The sequence below is a fragment of the Tursiops truncatus genome, chromosome 12 (assembly GCF_011762595.2).
Source record: "Tursiops truncatus isolate mTurTru1 chromosome 12, mTurTru1.mat.Y, whole genome shotgun sequence".
Lineage (NCBI taxonomy): Eukaryota > Metazoa > Chordata > Mammalia > Artiodactyla > Delphinidae > Tursiops > Tursiops truncatus.
The window spans coordinates 1,019,948-1,041,114 of NC_047045.1; the positions used below are offsets into that span (position 1 = coordinate 1,019,948).

The window sequence follows — 21,167 nt, forward strand, 5'->3', positions numbered from 1 at the left end:
TGACCTCATTGTTCCCAGCTCAAAATCTATTTCTTGTGGATTTGTTTCTAGTGGACATTACAGCCTTGAAATTCCTTGGCCTTTTAGGAACTGGTGACAAAGGGTAGAAAGAGAAGGGACATATGTGAAAACTTCTGCTAACTTGTCATCATGACATATTTTTGTAAAACTTAATTAAATCATTTAGAAGCACCACAATGATGCTTGCAAAGTAGACCTTCAGAATGCCTTGATGAGTGAGATTATATTAGCAAATACCTTTGTTTTCCTGGCAGTCACAACCTATGTGTATATTTGAAATTATTTCATTTTTTATAGTTATTTAAATTTTGCATTCTAATTCTTAAGTCTTTTTAATTGTGTGAATATATTGGTTCCTCCCACAAAACTGAATATTCGTATCTAGGTCAACATATGCAGAGGCAATGACCACCGAGTGACAAGGTTTGCTGGGTTTTCACATCACAGCTGCACCACAACTTTATTGTTTGTTTCTGAATCAGAATCCTCTCAGCAACCCCACTTCATCTGTCAAATACTCCATGGGGACCAAAAAGAGAGAAAGCATTTGTAGTCTTGTTGTTGTTGCAAAAATCCAATCTTTTCTTTCTGGCAGATCAATTACTTAAGTAAAACTCACATCGCTAAAGGAACAGTCAAGGGTTTCACACTAAATAAAATACTCTAAGAATTTATTTCTCTCAGCATCTGTTTCTTCACTTTCCAACTCATATTTCTTCATGGCAACAAAATATCGAATAAAAGTTTCCCCTAGAGCCTGTCTCAGACATTGATCTTCCTCCAGTGCCATGAGGGCATCTTCTAGTTTCAAAGGGATCTCAGAAAATTTGGGCTGATGAAGGTCTGTGCCATCCTCTGGAGCAGCCAAAACACCATCGTTTCTTTGAAGTCCATCCAAGCCTGCAGCCACAGTGGCAGCCAGCACCAGGTAAGGGTTTGCCGTGGCTGAGCCCAGCTTATTTTCTATTCTGGTGCCTTTCTCACCATGGCACTTGATATTAAAAGCACAGCTGTTATCGTTGTATGCCCACGTTGTCGGCACACTCTCCTTCAGGTCTTTACTGTCCTTGAAATAGCGCTTCCGGCAGCTAGCAGCAGGAGCCATCAAGCAGCTGAGAGCAGCAGAGTGCTTCAAGAGACCTGCCAACCATTTTTTCCCAGTGGTCGTGAGCTGCTCCATTCCAGAACTGCTACAGAACATGTTTTTCTTTCCATCGACATCCCAGAGACTATGAGACAAAATTCCTGAATTGCAGAATCCAGTCTCAATGAAAAAGCTGGTGATGTAATTATATTTCCTTGCCACTTCTTTGACAGCTGTTCTAAAGGTAAATGCATTATCAGCTGAACTGATGCCAAATTCGGGCAGAAAGCAGATTTCCATCTGGCCAGGCCTGGTAGAGGAGGAAAAGCTCTCAACATTGGCCCCAGTGTGATACAACCCATCCACGAGTTCCTGGATGAAAGGCTGGTCGTGGTCATTTAGCAATGCTGAAGCAGGAAGAGATATGGTCTTTGAATTGATAATTTCGGGTACACCAAAAGTGCAAAAATCATAGATGAAGGCAGAGAACAGGGAGAAGCCAGAGTCCTGCAGCCGGCTCAGCTGCCTCTTTGCGATGTGCCTTGGGGAAGTCAGCAGAGGCTCGCCAGTCACAGTGAACGTGTCACAGATCACCCTTGCTGTCCTCTCGGCCCACGGCAAAACTCTGAAGGTCGATAGCTCTGGCATCAGGACTATGTCACTATTAAAACATGTTGCTCTTATGTGATCCACTTCATTGTCCTTAGGATTTGGTATCAATTCAAGATAACCTCGGGGCATGTAAACGCCATGGATCACTTTTTCCTAAAGAAGTTAAAGGATAGAGCAATCAAGTTTTGAAACTTGAAAACAAACAAAAACGTTGGGGGTGGGAGAACGAGAAAAAAATGTTTAACATCTGTTGGTTAAAGCTAGCTTAGTATCAGATAAATTTTAAATAGTTTAAAATAGAACCCCCAAAGGTAATTTATAAACAAGTCTTAATAGCTTTAGCCTTGGAGACTTTATATGCTCATGTTCATGAAAACAGCACTCATAAAGAAAAGCTATAATGATAAAGAAAATGTCTATAGCAAATGACAAAGGTAAAACCTAACAGAATTATTTGAACTGCTCATAACCAAAAATATTTTTTAAAGCACTTTTTATCATGTGGCGTAGTGGCTAATACTTCAGATAAGGCTTATTCTATTGTAATCCCCACAGGTAATTGACTCTCCAAAGTCTACAGTAAAGAATCCTCAGTCTTTCTCAGAGAGCTGACTGTTGTCACACCCGGGACACACAGGACAGAAGAGCCAGGACTGCTGACAGCTGCACTCCTCTCTTCACTCACCTTTACAACACACTAACGAACAAACTACCTCACAGGCGCAGAGTTCCAGAAACCTTGCCCGTGAATGTGGACCTATGTTATAGTTTCCAAAATGTTGCAGCCTTCAAGTCAGCAGTCCTAACTCTGTCATTAATTCCTTGTGTGAAGTTAAGCAGGTCACAGAACTATGTTATGTGCCTCAGCCTCCATATCTGTGAAACGGAAGTGTTAGAGCAGATCATTGCTAAGGCACTTTCTAGTCAAATACCTCTTGGGTTCAATGGATTTAACTTTTATTTAACTTTTCTATGTGCCCTACAACAGGGAAATAATGAAGTTATAAAGTTGAACAGGCACATAAAAATGTAGAAATTGTGTAGTAGGAATATCAATAAGGTTTCATGTGTTGACGTTTCCATTAATGGGTGGAAAAAAAGCTGACTGTAAAGTTTGGTTCCTATGATGTCAGTGAACACCGTGAGGTTAACAAAACCTACTCACATTCTGCAAGCCAAATTGGTTGTTATATTACTTCCAAATCTCAAACAGGGTGGCTAATGAGGAAGGGCTGATGCTCGCAGAAGTGACTCTTCTGCAGGTGTCGGTCAGCCACTTCCTCCTTCACTTTCCACCATCTCTGCACATTTCCAAGTGCCATTTGACCTGGATGATCCAAATCTGCTTTTGCCAGTAGTAAAGTTGAGTAAGTCAAGCACTGTTTATTCAGCACCTGCTTAATTTTCAACCTACTCAAGGACCTATATACATAAACTTCGTGTGTGTGTGTGTGTGTGTGTGTGTGCAGGCAGATCTAAAGAATTTTTGAAGAAACAGATTTGAATCTTTTGGAATTCTTTAAAAAATGTTTTGAAGATGCCAAATTTTTCCCAATATAAAGCAAATGAGAAAAATTACAATTTGATATTGAAGTAATAAGTAAGATATATTTAAACAATAATCTTAGAGGATGCTTAATTTTCATACTTTTGTATATAATACTGATGTCCCTTCCTAAGAAATGATGTTTCAGTAACACAGTAAGTCAGTTATTAAAGTAAATACATGACATAAACTGAAAAATACTCAGAAAATCTCAAAACATATCTAAAAATATCATATTTCTTGATATCACTATTTTTGAGAACTTAATAATATTTATTGTCATCCAACAAAAATAGGATATATTCTTATCAGAATTAGAAGCTAAAAGGGATATACTTTTTATCTAGAAAATTCTATTTAATCTTATTTTTCTCTTTGTTTTTACTCCTAGGTCTTCTGTTGTAATTTTCTTATATCAAACAAATTATAATCTTCATAATTGCGATAAGAGAAAAAAGTAGTGAAATTATTCAAGGCTGAAGGATGAAATTTACCAGTCTTAATTAGTTTTATATTTATATTGGGTAAATGAATTGCTGTTTGGGAGCTGAAAGTATACATTCAGCTCTTAGGGGAACAATAATGTGTCTGGGGAGTGGCAAGGGAAGAAACAAAATGAATGATTGGTTTTCAACTAGAATTGCTGTATAGGTTACAATAAAATAAGAAAGAGCAATAAGGACCATTTGCTTGCAAATGAATTGAATGAAATTATATTCAATCATAACTCTACTTGCAAAACTCACTTGGAAAAATTGTGCAGGGATACTCTTAGACCGGGATACACCATGGAGGTCTGTTGCTTCAAATCGCACAAACTGAAGGTGATTTTTGGCCATCTCTTGTTTAATGTGTTTCATTCTAGAGGAGAGTTGAGGTGCAGTAGGAATTTGAGTGCTGTTCCCAGTGTTATCTGTAAAATAAAAAATGGTCTAAATCATTAGATCATGATGAACTGCGAAGTAAAATGAGGCTAGAGAATAGTGAATTAGTCATTATGATCATTAACAAAAGCATCATATGTTTCCATGTCTTTGGCTTATTCCTGAGAACATTGTCTCTAAACAGTCTAAGAGATTATCACCTGGGACAAGGTGAAGGTTAACTCTATTTGCTTAAGTAAATAGTAATATTATATGTAAGCACTTACTGAAAATGTCTTTGCTTATGGAAATTAGAATATATTTACATCACTGTTTTGGCACCATATAAGGCTGTATATAGATGAGTATCATCAAAGAGACTTTAAGTTTCTTGAACTAACTGGTTTTACCCAAATAAAAAGTTCCTGTATGATTAAAGGTAAAATTATTTGTTTGTTTTATTTTCTGTGGGTTTGCTTTTTTGTTTCATTTTCTTTGCCAAAAGAGCTTTATATCTTTATAACGGCATCTGAATCTAAGACATCTACATCTCTGTCAAATTTAAAACTTGTATAAATGAGCATATAAAAGTGTTTTCCAAGAATGAGAGTGTAGGAGATGAAAAATCTAGACTGAGTACTCCATTTTTAAAAACTAGAAAACTTAAAAAGAAGTTTTTTTCAAGACTTTTAAGATAGTCTACAAATTCTAAAACTCTAGAGTTAGAAGAGACTGGAGATAACATCTAATTCAACCAACTCAGTAGCTTAAGTCCCAGAGAAGTACAACCAGGTTCCCTGAATCACGCTCTCAGTCCATCACCAAAATCGAAACTGGAACCCAGACCTTTTGATTCTGGGTGGGTGGCTCAATACCATAAAGTGACTGAATGAATCTAAAGTGTATAGAAGGATCGGGCACACAGTACACATCATAGATGTTGGCTACTGTCTGACTTTTAGGAGACGCAGCAGATTGTAGTCATTCAGCAAAAACACTGAAGCTCATCTGCCTCCCTACAAATCCTGCCTTTGCCCTGGCAACTTTCCTTATCTCAGCTTTCTTATGTGTCTCAGCTTTCTCACTGACACAATATTACCTATTTCATAGGCTTGTTATGATGATTAAGCAAGTTATTTAACAGTTCTTGGCAGACAGTAAGCACCATATCAATGTTTCTTAAATGCATCAAGTGAGCACAATTACTCTAACCCTGGTAAATGGTACCATGATCATGTCTGAATCTGAATACCCATCAATCTGTCACATCACTGATGTTGAACAGCTGTAATTTTAAAGTGATGCTTGAGTATCATTTTTTGAGATATAATTAGGCTTTTAAAACATAAAGATTGACAGTTTAAAAACACAGATTAAGTAGATTTTAAGTACATGAAGCACATGTAGTCATTTGATTGGTTCTACCTATGCAATGACTGGTTCTACCTATGCAAATATATTAGGGATGCTGTCCCGTCACTGATAAATTTGGCTGCTCTCATGCTCCATAGGCTTTATAACTACCTTCCATTTAACAGAAACAATTAAGCTGTAGCAGTTACAGTGTTTTATGTCAAATTATCAGTTGCTGTGTTCCCAAACTTATTCTGAAGTATTGGGTGTTCTGCCCAAGATGAATAATTCTCCTTAAAGAAAATAAAATTTATAGGCATTTTAAAATATGGAAAATTTCAGATAATCAGTATTCTAAACCTAATAAGCAATTACATGTAAACCATAAATATATTAATAACATAAAAAAATCAGAAGACATCTCCTATTAAAAGAATAGTCATTTTACTGGTTCACCAATAATACAATCACAGGTAGTCATTAGTTCTTTGCCTTATCTGTATCATCTACAGTTACTACAATAAATGAGTGTTATTTTAAAATAAGAAAAAGGTTTATCCACTCAATATAGATTTTTTTTTGTTACCACATACTATTTATACTGCACATATATTATAGGGGCAGCCAGAAAAAGGTTGGGCACCCTTAGAGAGCTTTATGTTATTGAGTGAGGAAGCTATAGACAATAAACATGCCACCAAATGCAAAGGTGGGATAATTTATCATGGTGAAAGTGCTGGGGAAAAATAACATAGCCATCTGAAGTATTAATTCTGTGAGATTTGATCACAATGTGGACAGGTCCAACCACTGATTCTCTCTAACATCACCAAGTTGCACTATGGCTGGACAGTGAGTGCATATATTAGTTTGCTAGGGCTGCCATAACAAATACCATAGACCAGGAGGCTTAAACAGAAATTTATTTCCTTACAGTTCTGGAGAGTAGAAGTCCAAGACCAAGGTGTCAGAAAGATTGGTTGTTTCCTTCTGAAGACATCTCTCCTTGGCTTGTAGATGGCCATCTTCTTCACATGGTCTTCCCTCTGTGTGTGTGTTTCCTAATCTCTTCTTATAGGGACACCAGTCATATTGGATTACAGCCCATTCTACAGAACTCATTCAACATTAATTACCTCTTCTAAAACTCTGTCTTCAAATACAGTCACATTGTGAGGTAGTAGGGGTTAGAACTTCAACATATGAATTCTGGGGAGACACAATTCAGCCCATAATAATATACTGACCAGTTTCCATTTTTTTCAGGGTCCTAATCACCACCTGCCATGTTGTTGTGTAATACATGTTTACTGTCTTCACCACTTGCATGTTAGCTCCAGGAGAGCTTACTTATTATGTATTTACTTACTTGCTATTGTATCCCCAGTACCTCCAAGCAGTACAGGCATATCATAGGCACTCACTGGCTATTCCTTTAATAATTTAATAATTAATGTGATTTAATTATTTAGTTAAGTAATTAATACATCATGTGATTTGACCTTGTCTAATTAAAAAGTAAAAATTGGCATCACATATTTTGATATGTATCCTAAGTATCAAATTTTCATTTAAAAGTTTAATTCTTTCACCAAATATGAGAGCCTTATTCAATCAAATTTCATTTTCATGACATCAACTAATCTGAATTATCTGACTTTCTTTTCTTCAAATAAATTTCACTTCTTAGTTACAATTAAAACTTTTGGTCAGCCCTTCCTAGATGTGTATGATAGAGCATACATGTGTATGATAGAAGAGAAGACAGATATTTGCCAGTTCAGGGGCTCATTTGTTTTACTTATACTGTGGCTCCTGAGAGGTGCTCTCCTTTCCCATCTCCTCAGAGAGTTAATAAATTAAATCAATGCGCTTTTATAGAGGAAGTTTCATGGCTGTGAATTTTTAAGGGGAAAAATAAGAAAACATGAAAAACCAAGCAAACCTCAAAGATCTATAGCAGCTAGAAAGCCTTGGAGAAATGTCCATGTTCCGTGACAATGAGGACATGTTTCAGTTATAGAGAACAAGCCATGGTCACTTATAAAAGGCAAATTAAATAGGTGTTTGGGCTTTCAAAAAACTCATTTCAAAAGAGGAAAAGTGTGGGCTTCCCTGGTGGCGCAGTGGTTGAGAGTCCGCCTGCCGATGCAGGGAACACGGGTTCGTGCCCTGGTCTGGGAAGATCCCATGTGCCGCAGAGTGGCTGGGCCCGTGAGCCATGGCCACAGAGCCTGCGCATCCGGAGCCTGTGCTCTGCAACGGGAGAGGCCACAACAGTGAGAGGCCCGCATACAGCAAAAAAAAAAAAAAAAAAAAAAAAGAGGAAAAGTGCATTTGAGAGTACACTCTGTAATACATTCAGCTTAGGGACGGCTGCCATATTCCTTTCCTTCATCAACCTGGCTGCTCTGAGAGCCACACTGTTAATGCAGATGTGACCCCACCTTTGGCCACATCACATTAGCCCAGCAGTATTCGAAAATAAGGATGGCAGAATAACCTGGTATAAAAGCCGGGACAAAAACAAAAACAATAAAAAGCGAGGGTAGGGGGAGCTATTCTTTGAAAAAAATATATTTTTAATAAATTCAAAGTAGTTATTACAGAGAAGAAAATACCACATTGAAAATCCTTACACTTATTTTGGAGATTTATTTTTATATTTATTTTGAAATTATTTATTGGTGGTTTGTTTGGAGTTGTGAACTTCCTGGTACTTGGGGCCTGTAAAAAATCTAGCCCTGGGCCAAAGAAGAAGACTGTGAATTAATCAAGTTGAATCAATCAATAATTATACCCACACCCCTGGTCATAGTTGATTGGTAAGAAGAGAACTCATGACACAGTTCTTTTCTCAGATATTTTGACTTGAGTCTAAACAATGGTAAATTCCATTTTTTTATGCCTGAAACTATATAAAACAAAGGTCACAAACTGTGAAAGAGCCAGTGTAATCAGCAGATATTTTCTCATTAGCCTTCCCAGTGTTTGGAATTTTTTTAAAATTAGCTGACAGTTAAATATCAGAAAATTCCATATAAAAATCTTGAGTTCAACCTTCTCTTGAGAAAAGAGAAAGATTGGGCAACACTGGGTGAACATTTCTCTGCAGCAAACATTGGCTGGAACTCTGAGGTAGCCTTCAAATGGGGTATGTATGCATCCTCTAATTCATGGGTTGGCAAATGTTTTCTGTAAATGGCCAGATAGTAAATATTCACAACTTTGCAAGCCATGTGGTCTCTGAGTGAGTAGCACTCACTACTTTCTCACCAGCATGCCTCGCTCATTGGCATTATCTGCCTGGCCCCTGTGGCATTTGTATTGATAGTCCCTGATGCTTGGAGGCTGTCAGTGCTCATGTTCTTCACTTCATGGAGAAATTCATGAAGCCAAACACAGAAAGAGACATTCATTAAGCCACGGAGAAATGCAGGCATGAGAGATGGTATGAATTGCCCCCGAGGATGTTGACACCCTAAACCCTGGAACATGTAGAATATGTTAAACTGCAGGGCAAACAGGACTTTGCAGATGTAATTAAGGTTATGGACCTTAAAACAGGGACATTGTCTTGTATTATTCAGGTGAGCCCTTAAAAGCAGAGAACTTTCTCCAGCTGTAGGCATAAAAGAGGTGTGGAAGACGAGGAATTCAGAGAAATTCCAAACATGAGAAATATCTGAGGCACCACTGGCTCAGAGATGTAGAACCAAAGGCTTCCAGGAGCTAAGGGCCACTCCAGCTGGCAGCCAGCAAGGAAACAGGAACCTCAGTCCTATGACTGCAAGGAACTGGATTCTCCCAACAATGTGAATGATCTTGGAAGTGTATTGTTTCCTAGAATCTCTGGCTAAGAACTAAGATGGCCAACACCTTGATTTTGGCCTTGACATACTTGAAGTACAGAAATCAGCTGTGCAAACCTAGACTTCCGATGTACAGAACTGTGAGATAATGAATTGCGTTCTTTTAAAATGCTAAATTTGTTATGGTGGCAACAGAAAATTAATATATATGGAATCCTTACAGTGTTCACTCCCAGGCTCTATGTCCTTCTTAGGCCCTGTGTGTGGTAAAGAATTTAACCTTGCCCAAAGAGAGCTCTGGCCTTTACCCTTGGCCCTGACTGGTAATCTCTAAGCCCTTAGAATGTCCTGCCTGACAAGAGTGTCTTTGTTTTCCTTGTGTCTCTGGCCACACTAGAAAGTCCAGCAATGTCATTTATTATTGAGTCATGTGGCATCAGCTTGACCGCAGTGGAGCTGGAGACTGAGGTCAGCCGTGTGACCAGTTGACTGTGGAGCTCCAATAAAGACCTGCACACCAAGACTAAGGTGAGCTTCCCTAGTTGGCAATACTCCATTTACATTGTCACACACCATTGCCAAGAAAATAGTGTTGTTCATGACTTCAGTGGCAGAGGACAAGTGGGAGTTCCATGCTTAGAACTTCCTTGGACTCTTCATCATGAATCCTTTCCTTAATTGAATTTAATCTGTATTTTTTTCATTGTAATAAACCATAACCTTGAGGATAATAGCCTTCGGTGAGTTCTGTGAGTTCTTATAGCTAATTATCAAAACTAAGGTTAGTCTTAGGGAACTCCCAATCTTGAAATTGGTTTCAGAAGTGAGAGTAGCCTGGTAGACACTGTATCTCTAACCTTACACCCTGCTATATTTCTACCTTTCCAAACTTTGTTTGTTCAATCTTTTCATCATGGATTCCTATGTGGAATAAATAAGTTTAAAATTATTTTCTATCACTTGGATCCCACAGATTTTTGACCAATACACTCATAGGTCAAAATAGCTATATCACTATTGATAATCCATAAATTTAGAATAACAGAATTTTTAGTATCTGGTCTTACATTTAGGTCTTTAATTCATTTTGAATTTATTTTTGTGTATGGTGTTGGAGAATGTGCTAATTTCAGTCTTTTCCATGTAGCTATCCAGTTTTCCCAGCAACACTTATTGAAGAGACTGTCTTTTCTCCATTGTATATTCTTGCCTCCTTTGTCATAGATTAGGTGACCATAGGTGTGTGGCTTTATCTCTGGGGTTTCTATCCTCTTCCATTAATCTATATTTCTGTTTTTGTGCCAGTATCATACTGTTTGATTACTGTAACTTTGTAGTGTAGTCTGAAGTCAGGGAGCCTGATTCTTCCAGCTCCATTTTTCTTTCTCATAATAGCCTTGGCTATTCAGGGTCTTTTGTGTCTCTGTACAATTGTAAAATATTTTGTCTAATTCTGTGAGAAATGTTACTGGTAATTTGATAGGGATTACTTTGTATATATAGATTACTTTGGGTACTATAATCATTTTGCCAATATTCGTTCCTCCAATACAAGAACATGGTATATCTCTTCATCTGTTTGTGTCATCTTCAATTTCTTTCATCAGTATCTTATAGTTTTCTGACTACAGATCTTTTGTCTCCTTAGGTAGGCTTACTCCTAAGTATTTTATTATTTTTGATGTAAGTGGGATTGTTTCTTTAATTTCTCCTGATCTTTCATTGTTAGTGTATAGGAATGAAAGAGATTTGGGCATATTAATTTTGTATCCTGCAACTTTACTGAATTAATTGATGAGCGTTAGTGGTTTTCTGGTAGCATCTTTAGGATTTTATATATATAGTATCATGTCAACTGCAAACAGTGACAATTTTACTTCTTCATTTCCAGTTTGGATTCCTTTTACTTCTTTTTCTTCTCTGATTGCCATGGCTAAGACTTCCAAAACTATGTTGAAAAACTCTTAGAGGAAAACATAGGCAGAACACTCTCTGACATAAATTGCAGCAAGATCTTTTTTGATCCACCTCTGAGAGTGAAGAAAATAAAAACAGAAATAAACAAATAGGACCTAATTAAACTTAAAATCTTTTGCATAACAAAGGAAACCATAAGCAAAATGAAAAGACAAAGCACAGATTGGGAGAAAGTATTTGCAAACGAAGCAACCAGCAAGGGACTAATCTCCAAAATATACAAACAGCTCATGCAGCTCAATATCAAAAAACCAAATATTCCAATTAAAAATGAGTGGACAATCTAAATAGACATTTCTCCAAAGAAGAAATACAGATGGCCAAGAGGCAAATGAAAAGATGCTGAACATCACTAATTATTAGAGAAATACAACTCAAAACTACAATGAGGTATCACCTCACACCAGTTAAAATGACTATCATCAAAAAAGTCTACAACAATAAATGCTGGAGAGGGTGTGGAGAAAAGGGAACCCTCCTGCACTGTTGGTGGGAATGTAAATTGATACAGCCACTATTGAGAACAGTATGGAGATTCCTTTAAATACTAAAAGTAAAACCACCATATGACCCAGCAATCCCACTACTGGGCATATACCCTGAGAAAAACATAATTCAAAAAGAGATATGTGCCAGAATATTCATTGCAGCACTATTTACAATTGCTAGGACATGGAAACAACCTAAATGTCCATCAACGGATGAATGGATAAAGAAAATGTGGCACATATATACAATGGAATACTACTCAGCCATAAAAACGAAAGAAATTGAGTTATTTCTAATGAGGTAGATGGACCTAGTCTGTCATACAGAGTGAAGTAAGTCTGAAAGAGAAAGACAAATACCATATGCTAATGCACATATATGGAATATAAAAAAAAAAACTGGTACTGGTGTACCTAGTGGCAGGGCAGAAATAAAGACACAGATGTAAAGAATGGACTTGAGAACATGGGGGGTGGGAAGGGGGAAGCTGGGATGAAGTGAAAGAGTAGCACTGACATATATACACTACCAAATGTAAAATCGATGGCTAGTGGGAAACTGCTGCATAGACTAGAGAGATCAGCTCGATGCTTTGTGATGACCTAGAGGGGTGGGCTAGGGAGGGTGGGATGGAGGCTCAAGATAGAGGGGATATGGGAATATATGTATACTTGTAGCTGATTCACTTTGTTGTACAACAGGAACTAACACAACATTGTAAAGCAACTATACTCCAATAAAGATATAAAAAATAAAATAAAAATAGAGCTACCATATGATCCAGAAATCCCACTCTTGAGCATATATCCAGAGAAGACCATAATTCAAAAGGATACATGCACCCCAACGTTCATTACAGCACTATTTACAATAGCCAGGACAAGGAAGCAACCTAAATGTCCATCAACAGATGAATGGTTAAAGAAAATGTGGTACATATGTGCAGTGGAATGTTACTCAGCCATTAAAAAGAACAAAATAATGCCATTTACAGCAACATGGATGGACCTAGAGATTGTCATACTGAGGGAAGTACAAAGGGCAGAGAAAGACAAATATCATCCTATATGTGGAATCTTAAAAAAAAAGGTACAAGTGAACCAATTAACAAAACAGAAATTGAGTTATAGATGAAGAAAACAAACTTACATTTACCAAAGGGGAAAAGGGAGAGAGATAAATTAGGATTAACATATACACACTATATATATAAAATAGGTAACTAATATGAATCTTCCGTATAACACAGTGAATAGTCAACACTCTGTAATGACCTATATGGGAATAGAATCTAAAAAAAAATAATAATAATAACAATTTTACTTTTAGAAAAGACTTGAGAGACCATGCATGGCAACCCCTCCATTTTCCATATGAGCAGCCTAGTGGGGAAAGAAAACTGTAAAGCATTTTATAAATGATAGGTGTATAAATTATTTTAAGTGTTCTGACTTTCAGGCTAGCATCTTCAACCAACAACACAATATCACTAATTCAAATACAAATTTGGGATTAGCAACTAGACCCATATGCCAGTTTGTCCCAGAGTCCTTACCAGTATAGTTGGAGTTTGGGTGAAATTCACCATCAGGAGCGTTAACTGATGTTTTGATGGGCAATGGCTTTATCACTATTTTCTGATCTTTGGAATCCTTGTCATCTTCTGACAAATGAGATTCAGCAGAGCCAGGTCCCATGACTGGTTTATTGGTATCCCCCAATTTGTGACACACCATTTGGTTTCTAATCCTTTCTGTAGAAATAAAGAAAAATGTTAAGGTCTTCTGCCCATTTTTGATTTGCCAGTTTGTCCCAGAGTCCTTACCAGTATAGTTGGAGTTTGGGTGAAATTCACCACCAGGAGCGTTAACTGATGTTTTGATGGACAATGGCTTTATCACTATTTTCTGATCTTTGGAATCCTTGTCATCTTCTGACAAATGAGATTCAGCAGAGCCAGGTCCCATGACTGGTTTATTGGTATCCCCCAATTTGTGACACACCATTTGGTTTCTAATCCTTTCTGTAGAAATAAAGAAAAATGTTAAGGTCTTCTGCCCATTTTTGATTAGGTTGTTTGTTTTCTTGATATGGAGTTTTATGAACTGTTTGTGTATTTTTTATATTAACCTCTTGTTGGTCTCATTGTTTGCAAATATTTTCTCCTATTCCATATTTTGTCTTTTCGTTTTGTTGATGGTTTCCTTTGCTGTGCAAAAGCTTTTAAATTTGATTACGTACCATTTATTTATTTTTGCTTTTATTTCTTTTGCCTTGGCCTAAAGAAAATATTGACTGATGTAAGAAAATATGGCTACAATTCATGTCTCCTAGGAGTTTCATGGTGTCATGTCTTATATTTAGGTCTTTAAACCATTTTGAGTTTATTTTTGTATATGGTATGAGAGAATGTTTTAAGTTCATTGATTTACATGCAGCTGTCCAACTTTCCCAACACCACTTGCTGAAGAGACTGTTTCTTCTCTATTGTATATTCTTGCCTTCTTTGTCAAATATTAATTGACCTTAGGTATGTGGATTTATTTCTGGGCTCTCTATTCTGTTCCATTGATCTGTATGATGCTTTTGTGCCAATACTATGTTGTTTTGATAACTGTAGCTTTGTAGCATTGTCTGAAATCTGGGATGCTTATACATCCAGCTTTGTTCTTTTTCCTCAGTATTGCTTTGGCAATTCTGGGTCTTTCATAGTTCCATATAGATATTAGAGTTATTTGTTCTAGTTTTGTGAAAAACGTCATAGATAATTTGATAGAGATCACATTAAATCTGCAGATTGCTTTGGGTAGTATGGCCATTTTATCAAAATGAAATAGACATTTCTCCAAAGAAGACATACAGATGGCCAACAGGCACATGAAAGGATGCTCAATATCACTAAGTATTAGAGTAATGCAAATCAAAACCACAATAAGGTATCACCTCACACCAGTCAGAATGGCTATCACCATAAAGTCTACAAATAAATGCTAGATTAAAAAAGGGAACCCTCCTAAACCTTTGGTGGAAATGTAAATGGGTGTAGCCACTATGGAAAGCAGTACGTAGGTTCCTTAAAAAACTAAAAATAGAGCTACCATATGTTCCAGCAATCCCACGCCTGGGCATATATCCAGAAGAGATGAAAACTCTAATTCAAAAAGATACATGTACCCCAATGTTCATAGCAGCACTATTTACAATAGCCAAGACATGGGAACAACCCACTTGTCCATAAACTGATGATTGGTTTAAGAAGGTGTGGTATGTGTGATGTATGTGTATATATATATATATATAAAATGGAATATTACTCAGCCCCAAAAATGAAATATTGCTATTTGCAGCAACATGGATGGACCTAGAGATTATCCTACTGGGTGAAGTAAGTCAGAAAGAGAAATATATGATAATCACTTATATGTGGAATCTAAAAAAGTAAGACAAATTTATATACAAAACAGAAACGGACTTACTGGTTCTGTAGTAGATTTAACGGTTTTCATAGAAACAAACTTATGGTTACCAAAGGGGAAGGGGAGAGTGGGGAGGGAAAAAATTAGGAGTATGAGATTGACAGATACACATCACTATATATAAAATACATAAACAACAGGGATTTACTGTATAACACAGGGAACAATATTCAATATTTTGCAATAACCTATAATGGAAAATAATCTGAAAAAATGTATATAACTGAATCACTTTGCTGTACACCTGAAACTAACACAATATTATAAATCAACTATACATCAATTTAAATAAAGAAAGAAAAATGTTTAAAAATGTTGGCACTGTTTTCAACTGTCTTTCAATATGATGTAAAGAGGAATACTTGATAAAATAATTTATTCCTAGGCAATGACATACCAAATAAGGGGCAGTGGGAGTAGTTCACCCTGGTTTCAAGATATATGGGGTTGCATTTTCTGTAGAGAATTTTAAAACAATAATAAAGTTTACAAAAGTCTAACTGCATTTTATTGTTGCCATGCACTGGCCATTTGTACTGCCCCTGCCTTGGAACACCACTCTTCCTAGAATTGAGACTGTTGTCTACATCAACTCCTAGTTTCAGCACTGTTTCAAATCCACTGGAGTCTAGTTGGAATTCCAACATGTGTTATGAAAACTTGATCCATATCTTCATTGTGGCCTCTCTCAGTAATGATCTTTGTACTCATTCTCAGAGCAGAAATATTCTTCTTTTCTTACTCATATGTTCCTTCTGTTCTGTAGTCTCTTTTGTTCACACTACTATTTTCTTAGTTCTACTCCCTTAAAATTCTAAATATTTTTATTATTTTTATATATTTATACTGCAAGCCTATATTTTCCATCTTTTATGTTGCCTATGTAGGAATAAATTTTCTTTCTTTCTTTGCTTCTCCCATAGAAGAGAAGAAAAATGTTTTATGAAGAAGAGACCAAATAGAGATTATCTTTGACTACATATTCTTGAGGGATCATAGTAGCAAGATACCTTTTGAGTTGGCTATATCCACTTCTCCTATTTCAGTTGACAAACTATGTAGTTTAGTGACTTCCTTTCTTGTATTTCTTAATTTACTCATCCTGCTGGCTTTAGTCTCATTACCTTCATCTCTGATGTCCTGTAATAATTAATAAACAAAAAGTCAAATAACAGATCATGCACACAATGAAATTTGGAGGTCAAGAAAGAATGATGATATAAAAATGATTCTAGAAGACTTTAAAAACAAGGTAAATTTTGTTTCCACATCCACTTGAATAATTCAAAATTAAGAGGCTTAACATTCTGCTGACAGGATGGATTTTCTGTATCTCCTTTTATATGTGGTACAAAAAATATCACCAAATAAATTAAAATCTTGCCCAACTAGTCAGGATTTTCTATATTTTTTACTCTGGGATATTTTGCATTATTTATTCTTAAGTAATTTTACCAAACCCATTTTAGCTTTAAAAGCCCTCTTTTATAATTTCTCTCTCTCTTTTTTAGGATCTCTAATGTTTCTGACCAGAGACATAAGTATTATACCTAAGGAATTAGATTCTCCTCTTGTTACCCTCATCCTAATTGCGTCAATATTTACTTCAAAAAAGCACATGCTTTCATAAAATTCTATTTTGTGACTGTATTTTATGTATGTGAAACAATGTCATGCTCAAAGTGTTTTATAGCTTAGGAAAACCTAAAGAAATACATATTAAAACAAAATAACCTAACTTCAACACTCTAGTTATAATCTTTGACAGGATCCCTTGACAGAGCTGTCAAGGGCAATTCCCCACGGGGAGCTGGACAGTGAGGCAGGGGCTGGGGATGGAGAGCTATGGTGTCTCTGCCCCATCAGTGGACAGAATAATCCCTGCAGTCCTGAGTCACAACTGAAATAAATAAGAATTTTTTAAAGTAAAAAGCTGACATTGATTTTTTTCATTTATACACTTTTATTTTTACTTCACTGAAATAATTTTTAAAAGAATCAATTATTTTCTACTCAAATGGCTTGATACTTTATGCACATCATAATGTACTGACTACAGATTCTATTTTAAGTTTTGTGTAGGTGTCATTACTTCTACCAAGTCAACTTTTCTGATTTTTTTTAATGAAGTGTAATTGCCTTACAATATTATATTAGTTTCAGGTGTACAATATTAAATATTTTTATAGAGTATACTCCATACAAAGTTATTATAAAATATTGACTATATTCCTTGTGCTGCACATTACATCTTTGTAACTTATTTATTATCTACCTAGTAGTTTGTATCTCTTAATCATCTACTCCTATTTTGCCCATCCCTCCCCACACCTCTCCCCTTTGGTAGTTTGTTCTCTGTATCTGCAAGTCTGTTTCTGTTTTGTTATATTTGTTCATTTTTTTAAATTCCACATATAAGTGAAAATATACAGTACTTGTCTTTCTCTGTCTGACTTATTTCACTAAGGATAATATGGCATATATATATAATGGAATATTATTCAGCCATAAAAAATGAAGTTTTACCATTTGCAACAAGTTGGATGAACCTGGAGGGAATTATGCTGTCACTGGTATTTTTAATGTTTTTTTACAAACTCCTCATTGTGGTTTGAGGTGAGAGGATCAGGGTCAAAAACTATATTCTAAAATGTTTCGAGCTATTTTCTTTTTGAAGAGCTATTTCTGAAGTTTCCATCCCTGGAGGCAAGTTATAAATACATGTCCAGAATGGTTGCTGGGGAACAGCTGTACCATTTGTCAATTAAATCAATTCAATCTCTGAAGACTAAAAGAAGAAACATGAATTTAACTGTTTTGTGTCTACATATAGTTATGGTACATTGTTCTTATTGTTACCATGGTTTTTAAAAAGATATATTTCATAGGATAAAGTCTTTGTGTGATTTTTTTTCAAGAAACTAATATTTATTAAGCACTTAATGGATACTAAATACCAACATTATACTTTAAATTTTTAAAATTTTATTATGGTAAGAACACTTAACATGAGATCTAGCCTTTTAAATTTTGAAGCAATTTTTAAGTTGGCCATAGTGTTTTTTTTTTTTAACATCTTGTGTGATTTTAAGTTTCACTTTTTAGAAAATTGTGGTCTTTCACTACAGATAATCTTATATTTGGATCATGTGATATTTATAGTAATTTATTTTTTTTAGTAGTTTATAATTTTATTCAAATATTTGTGTAAATTATCCCTATGCACTTTGGATAGGATTCTGACAGTGACATACTAGCCTTATTGTATATATTCACAATTTCTAAGATTGCATTGCCAGAAATATACATTATATAGTTGTAATTTTGGTAAATGTTTTTACATATTCATGTCTCTGGTTATTTTTAAGAAGTCTTCTTTAGAAAATGACTTATTAGGCCAGTTACACAAATTTCAAAGGAAACTGAGCAGACTAATATTTGTGTTAGTTTGATTCATAGGGATCCTCTCATATACAGATTGATGGAATCAAATGAAACAAATTTTAAGATTTCTTCCAGCTTCAAACTCTAACTGCAACCAAATAACAATGTGCTACAATTGAGCACTCTGTCAGGCACATTTCTTCAGCATAACCCTCAAGATGGTAGAATCTCCATCCTACAAATGAGAAAAGTGAGACCCTGAATAACTTGCCCAGGGCCACAAAAGTGAATGGAAAGTACAGAGTATTGATGCAAACATGTCCTCTGGTTTCCAAAATGCCATTCTGCTTCCTAAATTTCAGAAACTCAAACCCAGAGAATGTTTATTTTAGTAATTTTCACCTGCCTTCATATAAACCAGACCAAAAGGGAAAGTTTATTAAGAGAAAAACAAGGACAATTTATCAAGTTCCTACACTGAGAATTTCACCAATAAAAACCCTAGAACTAAGTCATAGTATGTGCCTCTGACTCCAAAATAGATGCTCAATTTTTTTTCAAATGAAGAATACATTTAGTTCAGTCCTCTGATTTTCCTTTATATACTAAAATGATCATTTCTATAATAGCTCAAACAAATTTAGTGGATCTCTGATTTACCTCACCTCCAATAAGTATTTTTATTCTCCTTAATCTCTTAACTACATTTAGTTACAATGTGAATGATGTTTCAGTAAAAAAAAATCTACTAGTCAAGATTCATGTGATTTGAGTCCTAATTCTGACTTTTCCACTAAGTAGCAAGTCCTCTGGATCCTTGGTATTTTCAACTGTAAACACTGCTATAAGTACAATTCCCAAAAGTATATTAACATTTTACAAGTATTTTTATAACCAGTATTATAACAAGTATTTTAAAAAATATGTTATATCTTATTTAATACTCACAACTTTCAGGGAACATTTATTATCACCTACGTTTTGCCAAGGCAGAAACAGGTTCACCAGGAAATGATTTGTTCAAGATCATATGACTGCCAAGGAAGAATAGGAATTATCTGGGGAGCTTCCCACATCACCATAGCAGACAGCTGAACTAGATGAAATTCCACTTCTATTTTATAAGATTATCTGTATGACTTGTAAAAATTTGTTCACTCAACTCCCTCAGTTACATATTCTTCTACAATTATATTGTGTTTTAATAACTCTTTCCTGAATAAGGGTTAAAACCATCTTAAGTCACTATTAGCTTAAACTTCATCAGTCCAAACAATGAGGACTATGGGTAAGGTAAAATCAAAGACATAAAAATAAATAAAACATGGTCCATTTCATAAAGAATCTTACAATCTAGTATAGGAGATAAAGTGTTGTTATTGAAGTTGAAGGCTCCCATGTTACAAAGAAAGAGATATAGTTAGGATACCCTAGTTCAGAGGCAGCAAACTCAATGCTGAGCAAGTAACAGAGATGCAGTGGGCTGTATGGTGAACACCAGAGCTGACATCCATCCAAGGAAGGAACCAATGTGTGGCTGTAGCCAACAGTTGCCGTGACAAAATGTGGCCCTAGTGATGCCAGTTTTCCAAATTTCCAAGGAATGCCAGAAATCTGGATTTTCATTTGAAATTCTATGATTTTTTAAAATGTTGACAATCAATTTAAAGTATAAAGTAGGTAGTAAAGAAGAGAAGAAAGATACTCAATTCCCACATAGCCAGATCTCAAAAAGACTGGAATGTTGTTCAGAATATTCAGCAGTGCTAGAGGCCCTGGGCACAATGATAGCAGCAGAGACCACCTATCTTTTCCCCATCAGTGGTGGTTAGTAGAGATGGTCAAGATATTTAACCATTAGTACAGATAATAAAAATAACAAATACTTTTATTTTACCTACTATGTGTCAGCTCTCTTCTAAATGCTCTGCGTTTCGTCTCAGAACAACCACTTGAGAGAGATACATTGTCATCTCCATTTTAGAGATGAGTAAAACTGAGTCAAAGAAAGACTAATTAGCCCACACATCTTGTAAGTGGTGGAGCTAGGACTTGAGCCCAGGAAACTGGCTCCAGAGCACAAGTGCTTAATGCATTATTAATGAATACAGTCAGTCAGAATGCCCCAGAATCATTGCTGGGGTGCTGGGAAGCCAGGACAGGATTCTAGAGGGTCCCTGCAGGACCAGATGTTAACTCTTTAGTAGATGGATTATGGAGAGGTCTAAGGGCCCCAGGGAAACAGTAGGAGAGCTAGAGAAATTCAGAGGGTTGGGGTATCTTCAAGGGACTTGTCAGCAGCTATTTACCAACCAGTTTAGAAATGTTGATCAAGTAATTGACATTACAGGTGCAGCCGACAAATTTCCTGGTTGCACCGTTTAGTCGGACAAGCAGTGCCTGATGCGTGGTAAGTACTAAATAGATGTTAGTCATGATTATCTTTACCCAGGCACCATGCATTACTGAAGATCTCTGCTTCAAAGATACCTCTTTCTAGGCTACCTCATGGGCCCTTAACTCATGAGAGATGACTCTTATTCAGTCAGG

General features: G+C 36.0%; 1 protein-coding gene across 1 annotated transcript; it reads right to left on the bottom strand.

Annotated features, from left to right (window-relative positions):
* Positions 1-670: 670 nt before the first annotated feature.
* LGSN (lengsin, lens protein with glutamine synthetase domain) lies at positions 671-21,053 on the bottom strand. The gene is made up of 5 exons (XM_073789870.1): positions 20,931-21,053; positions 16,244-16,373; positions 13,313-13,510; positions 4,010-4,176; positions 671-1,870 (listed from the first exon to the last, which is right to left on the bottom strand). The coding sequence occupies exons 1-5, from the start codon at positions 21,051-21,053 to the stop codon at positions 671-673; spliced, it is 1,818 nt and encodes a 605-aa protein (XP_073645971.1).
* Between the last annotated feature and the right edge of the window lie 114 nt (positions 21,054-21,167).

Excerpts from the sequence above, each read along its gene's own strand:
- LGSN (XM_073789870.1), bottom strand. The coding sequence starts at position 21,053 with ATGACTAACATCTATTTAGTACTTACCACGCATCAGGCACTGCTTGTC. Across the intron at positions 16,374-20,930 it reads TGATCAACATTTCTAAACTG|GACATCAGAGATGAAGGTAA; the intron begins GTTGGTAAATAG and ends TAATTATTACAG. Across the intron at positions 1,871-4,009 it reads TCCCTGCACAATTTTTCCAA|GAAAAAGTGATCCATGGCGT; the intron begins GTGAGTTTTGCA and ends TAACTTCTTTAG.